The sequence below is a fragment of the Kwoniella europaea genome, chromosome 1, assembly GCF_036810445.1.
Source record: "Kwoniella europaea PYCC6329 chromosome 1, complete sequence".
NCBI lineage: Eukaryota > Fungi > Basidiomycota > Tremellomycetes > Tremellales > Cryptococcaceae > Kwoniella > Kwoniella europaea.
In genome coordinates, this window is record NC_089487.1 from 9,888,923 (window position 1) to 9,906,162 (window position 17,240).

Here is a 17,240-nt window from a genome sequence, read left to right on the forward strand (position 1 = left end):
TCTACCCAATGCCTCAAAGCTGAATCAAATGATCAGTGTAAAATGCGATAAAATTCAATGTGCTGTTTGTGTCGTCAGCGAAGCAAAACCGGATGTCTAAGAAACCTACCACTCTCGAGGCAGCTGCCCTGACCAATTTCACTCCGGCAGGTCAAGCAGCGTTGTACCATATTTACCTAGCTCAACAAGGAGAAAAAGATGAACTTGCAGCGTTAGAAGAAGCGAAGAAGAACGAGATGAAGCTGAGGGAAGACATTAGACCGGAAGAGGTCAGAGCTGGAGAAGTGGTAGATCGATGGGTGAGTGAATCAGATGGAAGTGGCACGGCATCGCATCGCAACTCGTCCGATACCATTTCCATCGACCATCCACGAAATAGACAACATTGGGGTCCAATCTTGTGTGAATGCTAACCTCAGAGTTTAATGTGTAAACTACGGACAGATCAAAGATTGGTGTCCTCCCTTATATCAATTCTTAAATATATTCGCATCTCCCCATCTGACAATTGGGATATTCGTCTTCCTCCATTTTGCTTATTGGTATGCAATACCATGGTATTTCCATTTCCTCCTGACATGGCCTATAGTCTATTTCATCCCATTGTATTGTACTAGTAAATCAATCTATGAAACGAAAGATAGGGTGTTATGGTAAGTTCATCCATGTTCATATCATACCAAAAATACACTGTTCGAGCCGTCATTGTCTTCTCGTTTGATTAATCCGAATTTAGGCTATCGTACTGGATCATTCTTTCTGTTTTGGAATATTTCGAAATTCTCTTGTTTAGAGATCAAGCTAGATCGTTAGTCTGGTGGCCTAAGGTGAGCACAATCATCTACCTGTATCTACAATTTAGCTCTTCACCAACCCGGACGAGCATGAGAACCGAATAAGATAAAATAAGAGCTAACAGCTGTTGGTTTAGCTAAAAGCGATATTCTGTCTTGTGATGTACTCCTTCATCGATACCGAAGTGATCGTAGATTCAAGAGGTAGACCAAAAGATAAGAAACCGATTTATGTGAGTTCTTTACATTTTTATATGTGAGGAGTAAGTAACTCTCAGTTAAATGTGTTTTCCCTCATGTGAACAGGGCGCAATCAAGTTGATCGAGAAGTTTCTACCTGAAGAAAAAGATAAATCCAAAGAAAGTAAAGATAGAGATAAAGACAAAGAGCGAGAACGCGAGAGTAGGTCTGGCTCAAGCAAGGAGAAAGATCGTAAAGAGAAAGAGAAGGAAGAAGATGAAAAAAGAAGAAATCCAAGTAATCACTGACATACGGAGATACGGAGGTGATACGACAAATAGATTATGCATATGATTACACAGCTCAAGACAACCCATCAACCCACCATCTTTCTAATGATATGTTATATAGCCTATGCTCTATACAGTATATTCTCTAATTCTTGAGTTCAGACTATCTGGTCCAGCCGATAATCGTTTCTGCTCTCTACCATCTTCATCTTCGTTCTTCTTCCGAATGCCCTCATTCGATTCATCTTCTTCACTATCTTTCCTCTTCAGTCCACTTGTGTTTGCATTATTCAGAGTAGCAGTCGCAGACGCCGATGTTGATCTCTTGTGTCCACCAGCCGAAGTACTAGAATGTCGATCAAGCACAGCAGCAGAGGAGAAAAACACAGGTGCTCCCCTTCTGATAACATTAACAGGATTCGGACTGTGTTCTACCTGGGCAACTTTAGATAAATTACCTTCGCTAGCCGAAGAGTTGATAGTCAATGTTGATCCATTGGAGCTTCTAGGTTTACCCTGACCATGACGGAGTGAAGGAAAAGGCGAAGAGGTATTTTGAAACCTGTCTGCTATAGGTGTAGAAAACAACTTGGATCTTTCATCTACCGTCCCGCTGGGATAATGTATCTCTTCAATCTTGTCTGACGAAGTTGTACCCGAAGTGGGTATGGGTGTTTCAGGAACGGGTACATTCTCAGCCGTGGCGGTGGAGAGTATTAGTGGTGCGGGTAAAGCTTTAGGTGTGGTATCCTCCGATCGAGAAGGTTCGAATGAAGGTAATGGCGATGCAGGTGAGATAGGTACTTCCACTCGAGGAGGTTCAGGACTAAGTATACTATTCAACGTATCTATGCTCTTCTGTCGCGGTAGGGAAGTATGGCTGGATGAGGTGAACAACCTTGTCAGACTTGGTTTCGCGGGTATGCGAGGTCCTTTCTTCGATTTTGTAGATCCCATATAGGATGGAGGTCCGGAATGATCATCTATGTTTGATGGGGATACGGGTGTTGAGGATCTTTCGGTCAACGGAGTAACAGGCGGTATGGACACGTCACCAAAATCTATCAGAGCTTCTGCGGTCTCGAGAGCTGAAGGTGACGGTGGTTCTGCGAACAGCTCTTCGCGCTTTTCGATCAATTCACTCAGTATACCTCCGGGTATATTCACTGAGGGCCCCAGGGAGAGCATAAGAGCGTTTTGAGTCATTCGATTCGTCGAGGAATGTCGAGGGATGAGATCGAGAAGTTTGACTGTAGATGAAGGCGGTCAGATTGCGCCTTTGACAGGTTGTCTGAGCAAATACGACTTACCTGTGTCCGCGAGTAAGAACCAGTGAGCTTGAGGTAACAGCTGCAGCAGCGATTTAAGATCTTCTGGCTGATCAGAATGTCCATCTTCAGCAGCCATAGAATCGAGTGTCGCTCGATTGTTGGTTTTCCCTTTACCCTTGACGTACGAGTCGAAGCGAGGAGCAAGATCATGTGTCAAAAGTGGTGACGGTACTGATAAAAGAGGGTCACAAGTCATGGACCTGCCCATTGGAAGGAGATGCTTCACTCACACTCTCGTAAATACGATTTGAACAGTCCAGCTACAGCATGAGGATCCAGATCTCCCGGATGACATTTCGTAAGATCTATATCCGCACCTGTATCGAACTCTTTCCTTAGCTTTGCAATATGACTACTCCTTCCGCTGATTCTAAATATCCCTTCTTCCTTCGGACCCCATATTTGCACTACCAATCATATCAGCTATGTAGATACAATTTTCATAGCAAAGGGTGTAGGTGAATGATACTCACGATATTCTACCGAACGAATGACAACAGCAGGCAAACATTTCCGTCTTCTCTTTTCATAATCATCCAAACCACTTTGATCTGTCGTATCATCGAATATGCCCCATTCCTTTCCTGAATCCACTACATCCCTTCCAAACACCTTTCCAACCGTTCCATCTCCTGATCGTTTGATCGTATCAGATTCAAAAGTCGGACCATCAGGTGGTGGTGCTTCATGACCATGTCCAAATTCGTAATTATCCGACCTTGATCTATCTCTGCTTCCTTTGTTCAGTCCTGATCCCCATGAAGATGAAGGTTCGAATGATGATCCATTACCATTCCTTCCTGACGATTGGCCTAAAGAAGATATCGAGCTTATACTTCCACCTACACCTCTCGATCTCAGACCTGCCCATCCCTTCTGAACGGCCGAACCAGCATGTCCTAATACCCTCTGAGCAGAAGCTGGTAATCTCTGTGGTCCAAATCCAGATCCTCCCGATCCAGACTGAGATTGAGTGTGAATTGAAACTAATGATTCCGATCTTGAGAATCCGCTACTTGATTGAGCAGCAGCTGCAGTCCACGCAGCGATCTTACCTCTAATATTCCCTATATTATCTCTGGAGGGTAAGGGTGGAGGACCTCCGCTGGAGGAAGGAGAGAAAGCAGGTCTACCTTGTCCTTCACCTAACCTACTTCTACTGGGTCCAGCAGCAGTGACATTGGCATAAGAATTCTTCCTAGGTGGGAAAGGGGGAGGTGCCATACCCAGTCCTTCTTCAGGTAAGGATTGCGAGGTGGGTACTTCCGCATGTGGTTCCAAGCCTTTGCGAGCTGGTAATGCGGGCGGTAGAGATGTGGAAGTGGGTAGGGAGGAATCATCTTTAGGAGGTGGCGTACGTGATTTAGATCGTAGAGCCGCTGTACCGCTCGCTCGTCGGAGCCATGATGGTTTGGACTTCGTAACTGGTTTAGAAGTGCTATCCGCACCGGAAGAAGACGTCCGTAAACTATCTACAGAGTCAAAAGCGGATGCGGATCCGGTCGGTGCGGTGATTGTAGCTGGGTTTGCAGAAGGCGAAGGGACGGGTTTGGCTACCTCCGCATAGGAGATGGTAAGTGATGAAGGACGGAGTGAAGCTCTTTTGGCAAGTAAGAATGATGATACACCCGAGCGAGATGACTCGCTGAGGTGATACATGCATAATCTCATTAGTTTACTCATTCACAAAACAAGCAAACATGTGATGAGCATAGGTAAGGATCACTCACCCAGTCTCAGGTAAATCCTTATTAAACAGCTTTGGCGACCCCTTCTTTTCTTTCTCTTTACCTTTTTTCAAGGAGAACGATTCAGGTCTTTTCGGTAATTCTGGAGGTTGCGGTTTACTACTGGGTGAAGGAGGAGGTGGGATCTTATCTGAACCAATTTGATTCTGTTCTTGTTCTTGGTCTTGAGCTTGAGCTTGAGGTGGTATCTGTATCGTAGGTGTTGGTGTAGTCTGTGATTGGGATTGGGATTTTGCATATTCGACCAAATTCAACGTTATAGTCTGTACACCCATACCCATACCAGCCGAAGTCTTGTTAGGTGATTCTTCGGATACAGATATCGTCGAAACCGGACGTGATCTATCTTTATCTTTATGCAAACTTGATCTATTTGATGAAGACATCATCCCTCTCCTGTGCTGATCGTTCTCCGTTATCTCTGATAATGGTCTGCTACCGGTATTTGAGCGGGTCTCTCGAAGATTTGGCTCGGTACTCGACGATGACGCCTGCGGTATCGAGGTCATCTCGATCAGTCGATAGGGTAATATGAAAGGAGTATGAGAGACTGAGAGGAATAGAGGAGGGGAGGTGACCTTGTTGTTGTTGATTGAGTTGTGACGGAGGTGGATGTACGGTCTGGTGACCAAGTGTTTTGACCAAACTTATATAGCCATCGGACACACAATGGTGATGAAGGATATGAATACAAGATGAGGATCTGTCTTTCTAAACAAGCAATGTTGACGGGGCAGTGGTATGATGGTCTGATAGGGTTATTGTCCGGTGGATAGCAGCGAAGTAGGAAAGCGATTTACCGTTATGGCCGCAGAAGAGAGAGGCGGAGGCGCGTCGAAAAGGTGGTTTATCCATGATTTATCATTCTGCCATCTCTGGTGGCATCACCTCGTCATTTTAAGGAAGAGGAAGAGGATGGATAGGATGCTTCGGTAGCAAAGATGGCCATAAGTGTGTACAGTATGTGTACAGTATCCTTCCCTGGCGTGTGTAATGTGTAATGTGTAATTCACACATGTGCATGTGCGACAGCTGACTCGATTGAGAGGGTTCGTCGCTCCATGTATAATTTACCATAGTAGTAGCCTTTGACGATCTTTTGTACTTCCGGTACTTTCATCACCTCAACATTTCTAGCATTCCTCACGCGCAATTACCATCCTGATGTACCTCACACCATGTCGTTCCCTGTCGAATTCGCGGCTGGAGTCAAGCCGAACGACCGTAGCGAGCTATCGAGCGGTCTTGACTTCTCTCGCCACCCTACATCAGTTTACCGATCGACCGACATAGTCTCAGAACAATTGCCATCGCTGTCTCAATTATCCGATGTGTCTGCTCTCGCCAGGAGGGGTGTGGACGTTGGAGACACAATTCGATCAGAGGAGGTGGACAAAGGTGAAAGCGAGAAGCCTTACGCCGAACGGACCCTCGAACCAAATTGCTCGAGCTTCTACTCACACACCCCTTTTAGGAAAATCGGAGGAGGCCTACGGAGACATCGCTCCTAAAAGGAACATCATAACGATTACTGGATACTTGCACGACGGTCATCTATGAGATTTCTGGTCGGCTGAACATCCTCAGCTTGGGTCCATTGTCCTCAAAGTGATATTCACCCCTTGTCATCCTTGTCGAGATCCAGATCTGGACGATTACGTTCCATACGAAGAGATTCTGCAAGAAGCATTGAAGGAAGAACGATTCTATACGGACCAATTGGAGCAACTGCAAGGAACGGTAGTGCCCAAATACTACGGGTTATACACGTGTGGGGAAGAGGATCGATATATTGCCATGATATTGGAGAATGCTGGACAGTCGCTCGGCTCAAGGTATCTCATCATACCTGAAGAATGGCAGTAAGTATCCGACTCCCTTTGTCAGTATCACTTACAACTGGATTAACTTGTTTCTTCCTCTAGGATCAAAATCTACGAAGCCTACAAAAGGATCCACCTGCAGGGCATCCTGCATCACGATCTCGACGGCCGACATATTCTGATTCAAGGTGGGGAAGTTCGATTGGTCGGTTTCCGGCGGTCTTACGGTCAAGATGTGAAAAATCCTGCTCATGTCAAAAGGCTTCTTACAGAAGCTTCTACTGTAAGAGGAGCTTTTGGTTTCAGGTCTGGTGCGGAGTTGAGCTTGTAAGTCGGGCCTGTCTTAAAGCTCGATCATACTGCTGATGAAGTATCGATTTAGAAACAATGCCTCTCTCGACTATTGGGCCGCACTTCCCGACCCAGCGGAATTCAAAGATATGTTAGATCGAGCAGTTCAAAGGTGGGGATGGCATCCACCAGAGATAAGAGCGATCAACGTCAGACGGGGAATGAAATACACAGAAGATGGTTTCGAAATAGGTGCTAGAAGATAGTTATCAATTGCTTTTTTGATTGTTTTGTAGATGCATGCAAAAATCCTCACTCTGCTCGCATAAGAACATATAATATGAACAACTTGCTGAGTCTCCTACTCTTTGTTTGTCCATTTATGCCAATTAACACTGACAGAGTATATGCAGTACCCTCGCATTAATCCAAAGAAAAGAGGTATGAAAGCAAGAATTAAACGATTAAACATCATCACCACCACTACCACGTATCCCTGTGCTAGTCGCTACTCGTCGTGGCACACACAGCAAGTGGCACGTGAATTCATCGTTAATCCTCATCATGTAGACCACCCAGAATCCTCATAAGTATAATACAACAATGACCGAAGCGAGACAGATACTATCAACCCAACAATGATAATTTACCAACCCAACGAAACCAATGTAAATTGCTGATATTTATATCTCTTCCTTCTTCCTTCCCAACCCAATAGGTTTCTTAGATACTTCCGGTTTCTTCTTCTCTTTCTCCGGTGATCCATACCCAACCCCTCTCCCATTCCCAGCCTCATTGTACTTTTCGGGGGATTTGACGAGACCTGAGCTTAATCGTCTAGGTTTAGTCGGAATCGTTGGTGTTGGTCCATGGGGTTTATCAGGTTTGACAGGCGACATCAACCCTTCCTGAGGCGATCCATTGATATCCAATGATTTTCTTGGCAATTTCGCAACGACAGGAATAGCTTTAGGCTTTATAGGATTTGTCGAAGAATTATCCTTATTCGGGTTCTCAAATTTAGCTCGAAGTTGAGTTAAGGACAATCCCTCTTGGATTTCTTTCTCTTCTCCATTTGTCCTGGATACAACCGAACCAGATGATGATCTAGGTATGACCGGAACTTTGCCTTGTTCTGAGGGTTTCACATCTAAACTTGATTTAGGTGTGGGAATGGCTCGAGGTGGTAATGGTGGTGGATAAGACTTTGAGTTGGCATTGGTATTGGGAACAATTACGAAATCACCCGTTGAAGAAGGTGTGATTGATGGCGTCGGTATTGAATTACTCAAGTGGGTCGATCCAGTTACGTTAGCAACCATACCTCTCGAGGATGATCTAGGTATAGGTGATCTCCTGTCGGGGTTGAGCGGAACGATAGAATTGGCTTGTATATTTGATGATATAGCCGACTTGGTAGGTACAGCTGGAGGGGGTCTTCTTGCATTTTGCTTCAGAGACGACGACGAGGTGCTGGATGATAGAGCTCGAAGGGAAGAGGATGCTGTCTGTGGAGTTGAGAGGGATTGGGAATGCAGTCTTGCTGTCGCTGTCACCGGTGAATGAGTTTCTTTCATTGATGCGGCAGAGGTAGGTCGAGGTGGGAGTCTTGGACTAGGTGTACGTAAGGAAGGAGTTACCGAAACTGTAACATTGATTGAGACAAGATCAATAAACCATCTCCACCACATAGCAATGCTTCTTCTCAGAGTATCCTGATGAGACGCGGAACAACTCACCTCTCGCCAGATCCTTGACCAAATCTCTCGGTCCACCATGACCTCTAACGACATCTTCCACCTTCTCGTCTATCTTCTTCTCACCTCCATTGGTCAAGATAGAATGTACGATCTCCTTCGAGATAGCATCTTTGCGAGCATGATCGACTTCACGGATGGTCGCATCGAAAACCGCGTATACAGGTCGATGGTCCGATGTCATCAATTCCGCTCGATTGTAATCCTTCAATCGTAGCTGTATTGCGTATTAGTATGGCGTACATGTTCTCAATCAAAGTGTTCAACTCACTGCTGATCCTTTGAACAGGACACGATCTGGGATCATTGTCAAGTAAAATACCATACCTTTAGTGCAGTCAGCAGCTCACCTGTCCATGCTGGTACCCTCTGTTTCTCACTCGTATCATAGTTATCAGTGCCATTATCACTACGTCAAGTCAGCATCGCCTAACTTTCGCATCCAAACGCTAGACGTACTATTTGTAAGTCGGTCTATGGTGAACAGGAACAAGATCGCCAGTGTCAGTAACAATTGCGGAACGACAGAAAATAAACAACCGACAAGAAAGATATCGGCCCTTCTTCATACCCTATGAAGGTCTCCCCAGCATTCATAGCGTTGAGTAGCTAAACAGCTACTTGTCAGTGTACGATGTCCTGGGCGTGGTAGTATGCAAAAATGTTGTCATCGCTCGTAACCCACCTGATCAGATTCCAGCAATGCATCTAAGTTACCTTCTTCGATGGCTTGCCTCACATCGGCATTAGGTAGAGCAATTCGGTAATTCTACAACAAAACGTCAGCTCAATTGATAATCTTAGGGGACAGGTGTTGCGTAGTCCACTTACCAAATCCGCCGACCAAATGATAATCCTTCATTCTCAACACTACATCAGCTCTTTCTCCAACAAACAAAAGTACTTTCTCCAATTGACTCACTCATGATCTTCGACCATCCTCCCTCTAGAGAACTTCATCCCCGCAGTTAAAGTCTTCCAATCGGAGTTTCGTTCAGTGACATTACTCTGTCCAGCAGTAAGATGAGAAGTGACGAAACAAATGTCTGAATCGTAAAGTTGGAATCTTATCGCCACACCACCTTTATTTCCGGATAATCCAGATAAACCAGTCTGTTGAAATGCCTTGTAAGCTTCAGAATCAATTGGACTTGAACATGTTGTGGAGTAACCTGCCTTCTTGGTCGTACTTTCAACGTTCCTCATGTATGGTGCTAGACTTGATTTCACGATTATTATTAATGCTGATCCGACAAGCTACACCAGAATGAAAATTAAAGTCGCAGTTAGCTCAATCAATGATACAGGGAGATGAAAACAGATGAGCCTACTTGTTCACTTCTGTATAGAAGATAGTCTGATTTTTTGCCTTTGCGCATAGCGAATGTGTCCACGATGAATTTTTCCCATACCCGTCTGTATAACATGAGTCAGCTGCACACTACATTTGTATAACCCCAGCTCACTTCTTCGCCGGATCAGTCTGCAGTATTTGAGTTGCGGTAAGCTCAACGATCTCTTGAAAAGCAATCATGTAGATGTCCGGTCTGGATAGATGTGAGCATATGTACCGATCAGTGTACTACCATCGAGACCTACTCAGCTATATCTGAGCGGAAATGAATATCAGCTTATACAACCGCATATTCGAGGGAGAAAGCTCACTTGGGGGGAACAACCAAGAATCCAAAGCCTCGTCCGGAGCCTATTCGAATCAGCTTCGCCCTATCCTAGCTGATCTCACTATAAATCTCCCTCGACTTACTTTTCCATTCAGATTCCAGGTTCCCGAGAAGATCGACAACACTTTAGTATGAGAGTATTCGTTCACTCTAGATGAGAGAATCGAGTCGAGCCGAGTTAGTAAGAGTCTCTGAGTGCGAGATAGAACAGCTTTGACTTGCCTGGCTGTCAAAGCTGCTTGTACCGAGTCACTTATCGGATCAAACAATATAACAGGTCTTTGTCCAGACATCATACCCTATCATCGCATGATCTCACGTCAGCTGAAAATTTATTCCTTAGAGGCTCAATGACGGCAATGTAGCTGTTACCTACCAATAACATATCAATAGCATTTTGTTTGCCCTTATCCTGAAAATTATTGATATAAGCTCTTTCGAAAATTCAAGATAGTCAGCTTACATGCTCGTTCTCATACAGAATTGTGGCTTGACTCACCTTCCAACAGATTTCGTAGCATCGCTCAACAGTCCCGCAAAAGTCTTCTTCCCACTTCTCGTAGCAGAAGTATTGAGTGCACCAGTACCAGCATATATCTTACTTAATCTATCACCGTTATCTGCCCATAGTTCTCTGTGTGCTGACCAAAGGGTTTGAGAGGATTGTAAGGGTGATCCGATAGAATTAAGGAATCGGGAGAGAGTCAAGGAGGATATAACATCTTGGACATAGTTGGTTCTATCCAGACTGAATCTATATTCAGCTCAATTCATCGGCTGAAGAAAACAGACAGCTGATATCCCCCCGTATGGGAAAGAAGAGAGAACAAGGCAGTGTCCAGACTTCAAAGGCAAACTCACCAATCCAAACAATTAACTCTAAACACCCCATCCTGCTTCTCAATAACCTGTCCATCAGCAGTATCAATCGCAGTCCATCCGAACTTTTCCATAGAATCTACCACTTCGTCCAACCTCATCGAAAAATCATATTTTACCATCTCGTGTCCACCCACTTTAACCGCATAATGGAAATCATACGGTGTGAGGTCAATCGTTCCTCTAGTCTGGCCATCTAGGGTATCATCTTTCTCTGGATTGGCTTCAAGGGTCTGTTTGAGCGATTCGAGATGATGGGAATAGGCGGAAGATAACATTGATTCGGCATCTTTCTGACCTAGCAGGTTGATAGCGTGGATAGAGTGGTAATGCGACATTAATTCGAGGAAATGTTTATCGAAGGCTGGTTGGGTTGCTTGTGGGGGCTGAAAAATAACACGATGGTCAGCTCAACGGGGCGAGAATGATATCGTGGACTGAATGGGAAGTCGATTGCTCACCCTAGTAAGCTCAACCTTTTGCTGCAACGTCCCCAATCCCTGACTAGGTTGTTCCCAAAACAGGGGAACACTACCCCTAACCTGACTATAACTCATCAAGGTGCTTTCCGTCGCCAGTACCAATTCAGTCTCTACGAAATTCGCTACTTGTCCATTATCATCTATTCCTCTCGTTCTAAATCTCGCTCCTGCTCTTTTCCAACTTAATCTCGATATCAACCCTAAACTCGCTACTTCATGTTTACCGGTCGATGTCGAATATCCTGTAGATATAGGTAAGGAATTGATAAATCCTTGAATTATAGGTATCAACAATGCTTGATCGTCCAGTTCCCTTCTCTGATCGTGAGGTAGGTTCAAACGGAAATTGAGGAATGGCTGTAATAGACTGGAATTCCATATAAACCTTTCATCGAAATTCTCCAATGGATGATCCTGAGATTTGCCAATGGATGATAAGATCCAATTTGATTCGTCTAATCTTTTTGATATATCCCATGATACGCCATCAGCATAGAAGAACGATCCAGACTCTAGATATTTTCTCATCCCATTACATGGATTTTCCAATCCCATTTGCTGCGCTTGAGACATCGTTGATCCCCCGGAGGTATACGATGGACCAGAAGGTGGAGGATCATCATAGTCGAATTCATCATAGCCCAAAGCTTGTTGTTGTGCTGAGGCGGAGGCGGAAAGTAATTCGGGGGAGTCCCAGAATGAGGACGTCAAAGAATGGAATTCCACGCCGATTACTTTCTGAGGTCTGATCGAGGATGATGCAGAGGGAAGCAGAGATGGGAGAGATGTGGAGTGGGAGACGAGGAGGAGGAATATCTCTGGGATGGGCGATCGATCTTAGGTGAGAAAGGTGTGCTCAGTCAGCTGTGTCGTTTCAGGTATCTCAGCTGGTCGAGCATCATAATCCCGACAGTAGTATCACATCCCCTAGAGATGCAATTCCTGCCATCTCACGTTTCATGCCACATCCTTCATCTCTTCTGGCATCAACTCCATGGCATTTATATCAACTCACCACTCGGCACACTTGTCACACCCAATACACCCTCCACACTTCTGCCCCTACAAGCCTTTACCAAACCCCTCGTATCGACCTCTTCTATCGGTAAGAATTCAGCGACCACTACACTTTTGGAAGCTTTTGTTTCTGACGCATCTGGCTGACGGAAGATCAACGCGTGCGTTTCGGTCAGGAGGAAGAACGCTCGTGGAGTTGGACGGAGGTAAAGTGTCGCTGGCATCGTGATATACCGTGATTGGAAAGAAGGAACCAAGAACAGTCGGACAGAGGGAATGAAAAAGGTCAAGCGAGTAGAGGCTCCAGTCGTCTACCTCGGATTGGGACCGAAAGAAGTTGGAAGTAGCAGGATGAAAAGATGTTGAGAAGGCCAGAAGATGGATACGTCCGAACGGATAGACGATCCTTTCACAACGTAACCACATCCCATCCATTCATCGCTCCATGTCATCAGAGTGCGGGGCACCGAGTGTAAAACTAAAAACAAACATATCGAAATCAATGTGGATGCTGTGGATGCATATCACTTCTATTCTATACGTATCTGTATCGAACCTTCAACCTAGTATAATGATAGCAAACGTCCCTGTATGGACTATGTATATATGATATGTGATTGTGATATGATATAAACCTGATTAACCCTATGAATACGGTGATTTCTTCTATATGCTATAGCTACCCCCTTCTGAGGCCATTCCCTTTAAGAGATATATACATTCTATTCCTCTCCTAACGCAGCCAATAAATCACGGACAGTCTCAAATGTGTAGAATGATACAGCTATAGATGGAGTCACCTGTTGTAAAGAAAGCAGAACGTTAGCTATACGATCCTCCACTTTGCTCATGAATTTGGCATCAAGTTGAGGACAAAGACTCACTTTGATAAGATTTGGTACTAGACCTCGACTGCGACCCATGAATGCAAAGTCAGTCATAACATTCATGGTGTGAGCGGAGGGAAGGGGGATCTTATGCGACCACGAGCCGAAGTAGAAGAATAAGACACCTACTACATGCCTTTCCAGAAGCCTTCAGTTCTCACGATCCACTTAACAACGTCCACCGCGCCATTATGCTGAGGCGACATTGAAGCTAATCCAGCAACTTGTAATTTTCTCCTGAGCACATCGAAAGGGTGTGTGAATATAAGGGAAGTTGCTCCTGCTAATGCTCCGCAGGATAATTTCCGTAGGATGAGTTCGGGTTCGGATGTGGTCGGCGAGAGTGATGAGGGGAGGATCATGGATTTGACTATTTGTTTGAACAATGTCAGGATTCAGCCGTCAAATCGTCGATGTGGGTGTAATTCTCTAAGTGCTAAGTGCGGAAGGTAATCTCCTGATGAGAACTAGTAAAGGGTACTTACGAGATTCATATATGTAGAAATTCAATGACACGTAAGGAGCTACACCAACAGCCGTTGCCCAACATCCTCGACTGAAGGTGTGCATTTCATCAGTATTCGATTATTCATATCGCTTTGGATCATACTCACTATAGACCCCTTATACCGCCTTCTGTCCTATATACCTTCTTAGTCATTCCTACCATTCCTAGTTTGGCATCTTCAGCTGTGAATCCTCCTGAAGTCGATTTAATGGCCATCCCGGATGTAGCTACTGATAATCTCGCTCGCACCAGGTCAAGAGGATATGTAGCGGCTATGGGAAGGGAGAACATTGATCAACATAATCCTCGTATTGCTCGTGGAAATGTTCGCTCGATCATCCCCACCCCACTCACCAACAGCGACTATACCAGCACCAGCACCAGCTGTCAGTCTCAACGGCGTCGATAACACCTCTTCTCCAGACCAGGTTGCCAGTACGCTTTTGAAAGCGCCGTACGACTATGTATTCGAGATGAAACTTCATGAGCTACAGCGACATACGGGACCGTTCGTGAGAGGAAGCTCACAGTGAATTGTAAGGCGGAGTAAGGTAGTATCTACAATTACCGTAAAACGCATTAGCTCATGGCTGACCATGACAGTAAAGATAAAAGAGTCAAATCAACTCACTCGTACAACATTTATCCCATTTCCTTTCATAAATCCCCTCCAACCTTCGTTCTTCCACATTCTCGTCAAGCTCTCCCATACTCCGCCGTAAGCTTGTCCAGAGCTAACATGAGACGCCGAACTAGCTTGAACTTGTCTAAGATCAGGTCAAGAGGAGGAAAGTAGATGGTAATCAGCAAACGGGTTTGAACACTATTTCCGTTTGGTCCGTTTCTCTATATATGGACATGTGGTCACAAGACCGTTCACTCACAAGATGATTTTTAGCCTTTCTAGTGGTGAGACCACCGTCCGACTGGCTGCTCCTGCCAGACCACCTAAGGTTTCAGAGATGAAGTCAGCTCCTTCTGTCGTGGAACTAAGCGCCAAATCATTTGTATGGACAAGGTAAAAAACGGATGTACACGATGACACGAGAAGAGTTTAAGTTCATGCCAAGGACTGATCCTTCTGTCACCAAAGGGATACGAAGGGACATACGGATATACCATGATATATCTAATAAGAGTACAGGTATAGAATCATCACTTCCCAGACAAAGACTCACCAGCAATAAAAGTATTGATCACAGCTGAATTATCCGACATGATATCTTTCCACCTCGTTCTAACACTAACACTTTCACTCTGCCGATCGTGATCCAACTCTTCCTCTGCTATTTCCAAAGTAGACGTTCCTGCTCCTACAGCTATATCTGCATCTGTACTGGTATGTTGTCTGTGAAGGTGTGTATGGTGATCTGAACTCGATGATGTTGAGGGGTGAGGGTGTAATCTGAAAGATGGCATAGAGGGGACATAGCCCTTGATTAGGGATTGTGATGTATTATAAGTTTATGTTCACAGGTTGATACTGATTTTGGCTTGACTTGGGTTGAGTTGCTAGTGAGACATGGGGAACGGATGTAATGATGTGATAGAAGGATGAAATGATCAACAACAGATCTACATTTGCCCCGCTGTATCTTGTTTTTTACCCCAAAGCGTCCAGCAGCTACTTGTCGCGTTTTGGTATCGTATCGTATCGGACTAATCGGATATTGGAACCGGCGGTTGTTTTATTCCGTCATTTGCCTCCACTCAATCTCAGGCGGACAAATCCCTAAGATCCTAGGATCAAAGACGCTGATGCTGATGCATGCATAAGATCTCTCCCACATATATTCACATGTACGTACAGGAGGAGCGGTTTGGAAAGAGTCATTTGACGTGCAACTCGGAGACACAACGAGATCAAGCGCCTTCGACCAGATGTGGTACGAGTATTGTGTCAGCCGTCTGCCACACCACGTGCTGTGCCCCGCACTTGCGCACTGATCCCCCTCCACTTTCGACATCCACTCTTTAAACCTTTCGTGTCACACCATCATTCACGTTTATAGCTCAGGATTGATATCGACTACTTCTATCTTGAGTAGACAATAGGCCTCATTCCGACATGTTTTCGAAAGAGCCAATACACCTAGAGGTAAGCGAACTCAACCTGCACGTGTACGTTTATGGTTGCTCACCCGGTATTCCGTAGGCTTGGGTAGAAAGTAACGTGGGTGGGAACAGATTGAGTAAGCTGATCACACCTCTGGCAATGCAGCTAAAAGCCAAGTGCTTGAGCTCAAGTTGAGATTTTCAGACGAATATCAGGTCGTACATCATGAGAAGGACGAAGATGGATATCCGTATACCGAGTGTTTCCTCGAGACTATCGATGAAGTAAGTTGACTATCATATACCGCTATCATTCACTCTTTCGATATCCGCTGACGAGTATATCGTCATCTACTAGACATTCACAATAAAGATCAAGATGAACGATGTAGCTTTATTCCAGAAACATGAGTGGTATTCAAAATGTCGAGTTGATGGTCTCAGAATACCATGTAGTATATGGAAGTATAAACCGATAAACACTTTTGGTACGTTGAAGGAAAGGAAAGACGGGAAAGTGTACGAATCAAAACTCAAATTCGCTTCTTTGGTAAGACTTCTCCTTGAGTCATTTGTCCTATTATATGGCTGAGTCAAGTATTTCTACCCAGGCAACAACCGATGAGGAAGAACAGGTCACGATCGGTGGTGATTATTTGAAAAAGCTCGGGACGATCAGGATCGACATTCAGTTTGGGGAATGGATTCCTGTTTCCTCGACACACAAAGGGTACCTAGCAAGTCCAATATCTGGAGTGGTACACGAGAAAGTCAAAAAGTGAGTGATCTCAAATGCATACACACCTACGACTTTCCTCTCTATCCTCTCCTGCCATACCTTTGGTAGTTGTGACCGTATGCATGCTGACTTGTTCTCACAGGATCCCCTTCGTGATTCAGTAAGCAAAACCAGAAAGACAATGACCGATCCTCTTGCTCACGATGCTTTGAATAGGGGAAGTGACCCGATCATCACTGCAGATCAAGAACATGTAAAACATGAGTTTTATCCGAGCAAAGAGGGTATGAAATACTACAGATTCATCTTCAACGTGAGTCTTACCCCTAGTTCCTGACAGGGCGTCCTCGAACTGACCATTGCTATTTTCACTTCGATTAGTATCGACCTCGGCCCGTTCTGGAATTGATGGGTGTTATCCGTATGTCCAACAGATCTCTTTCATCAAGGTTATTTGCTGACCACATGCTAGAAGATGTATCAGCTGCACCTTTGACGGATAGTGGTAAGAAACGTGAACATGAAGTTGATCCTGGATCCAATGAAACATCGAGAAAGGAGAAGAAGATCAAAGTGAAGACCGAGAAGAGAGGGAGGCAGTCAAAAGCGCTGTGACTGGCAATATTAAATGAAACCTTTCAATGATACCATGATGTTCGGCGAAGAACGTATAGGCTGGTAAATCCGAAGCGTTGTATACATCTAACGAAGAATCATGCATCTTCCATGTCCATGTACGTTTTCCACGTCCGTTGCAGCCTGCAGTTTGTAGCAGG

General features: G+C 44.9%; 7 protein-coding genes across 7 annotated transcripts; 4 read left to right on the plus strand and 3 right to left on the minus strand.

Annotated features, from left to right (window-relative positions):
• Window positions 1-92: 92 nt before the first annotated feature.
• V865_003767 (uncharacterized protein) lies at window positions 93-1,283 on the plus strand (the record flags this gene model as incomplete). Its single annotated transcript, XM_066227556.1, has 5 exons — window positions 93-299; window positions 445-653; window positions 737-827; window positions 932-1,027; window positions 1,101-1,283. 5 exons carry the CDS (start codon window positions 93-95, stop codon window positions 1,281-1,283), a joined length of 786 nt encoding a protein of 261 aa, XP_066083653.1.
• Window positions 1,284-1,394: 111 nt separating this feature from the next.
• Window positions 1,395-4,853, minus strand: V865_003768 (uncharacterized protein; the record flags this gene model as incomplete). The annotated part of the gene is made up of 5 exons (XM_066227557.1): window positions 1,395-2,515; window positions 2,576-2,767; window positions 2,827-3,003; window positions 3,070-4,241; window positions 4,327-4,853. 5 exons carry the CDS (start codon window positions 4,851-4,853, stop codon window positions 1,395-1,397), a joined length of 3,189 nt encoding a protein of 1,062 aa, XP_066083654.1.
• A 669-nt stretch (window positions 4,854-5,522) lies between these two features.
• On the plus strand, window positions 5,523-5,855 carry V865_003769 (uncharacterized protein; the record flags this gene model as incomplete). The annotated part of the gene is made up of 1 exon (XM_066227558.1): window positions 5,523-5,855. One exon carries the CDS (start codon window positions 5,523-5,525, stop codon window positions 5,853-5,855), a length of 333 nt encoding a protein of 110 aa, XP_066083655.1.
• Window positions 5,856-6,141: 286 nt separating this feature from the next.
• On the plus strand, window positions 6,142-6,724 carry V865_003770 (uncharacterized protein; the record flags this gene model as incomplete). Its single annotated transcript, XM_066227559.1, has 3 exons — window positions 6,142-6,206; window positions 6,270-6,494; window positions 6,550-6,724. The coding sequence occupies 3 exons, from the start codon at window positions 6,142-6,144 to the stop codon at window positions 6,722-6,724; spliced, it is 465 nt and encodes a 154-aa protein (XP_066083656.1).
• Window positions 6,725-7,141: 417 nt separating this feature from the next.
• On the minus strand, window positions 7,142-12,499 carry V865_003771 (uncharacterized protein; the record flags this gene model as incomplete). Its single annotated transcript, XM_066227560.1, has 21 exons — window positions 7,142-8,103; window positions 8,198-8,432; window positions 8,487-8,512; window positions 8,566-8,624; window positions 8,675-8,689; window positions 8,760-8,824; window positions 8,901-8,984; window positions 9,047-9,071; window positions 9,138-9,348; window positions 9,406-9,472; window positions 9,547-9,631; window positions 9,682-9,762; window positions 9,815-9,824; window positions 9,881-9,920; window positions 9,981-10,047; window positions 10,120-10,196; window positions 10,274-10,331; window positions 10,397-10,645; window positions 10,759-11,162; window positions 11,238-12,094; window positions 12,274-12,499. 21 exons carry the CDS (start codon window positions 12,497-12,499, stop codon window positions 7,142-7,144), a joined length of 3,903 nt encoding a protein of 1,300 aa, XP_066083657.1.
• Window positions 12,500-12,997: 498 nt separating this feature from the next.
• Window positions 12,998-15,089, minus strand: V865_003772 (uncharacterized protein; the record flags this gene model as incomplete). Its single annotated transcript, XM_066227561.1, has 10 exons — window positions 12,998-13,075; window positions 13,160-13,187; window positions 13,292-13,532; window positions 13,648-13,718; window positions 13,777-13,942; window positions 14,025-14,130; window positions 14,199-14,228; window positions 14,302-14,437; window positions 14,555-14,618; window positions 14,849-15,089. The coding sequence occupies 10 exons, from the start codon at window positions 15,087-15,089 to the stop codon at window positions 12,998-13,000; spliced, it is 1,161 nt and encodes a 386-aa protein (XP_066083658.1).
• Window positions 15,090-15,738: 649 nt separating this feature from the next.
• On the plus strand, window positions 15,739-17,079 carry V865_003773 (uncharacterized protein; the record flags this gene model as incomplete). Its single annotated transcript, XM_066227562.1, has 9 exons — window positions 15,739-15,768; window positions 15,826-15,862; window positions 15,931-16,010; window positions 16,084-16,275; window positions 16,337-16,503; window positions 16,607-16,624; window positions 16,681-16,777; window positions 16,846-16,885; window positions 16,937-17,079. 9 exons carry the CDS (start codon window positions 15,739-15,741, stop codon window positions 17,077-17,079), a joined length of 804 nt encoding a protein of 267 aa, XP_066083659.1.
• Between the last annotated feature and the right edge of the window lie 161 nt (window positions 17,080-17,240).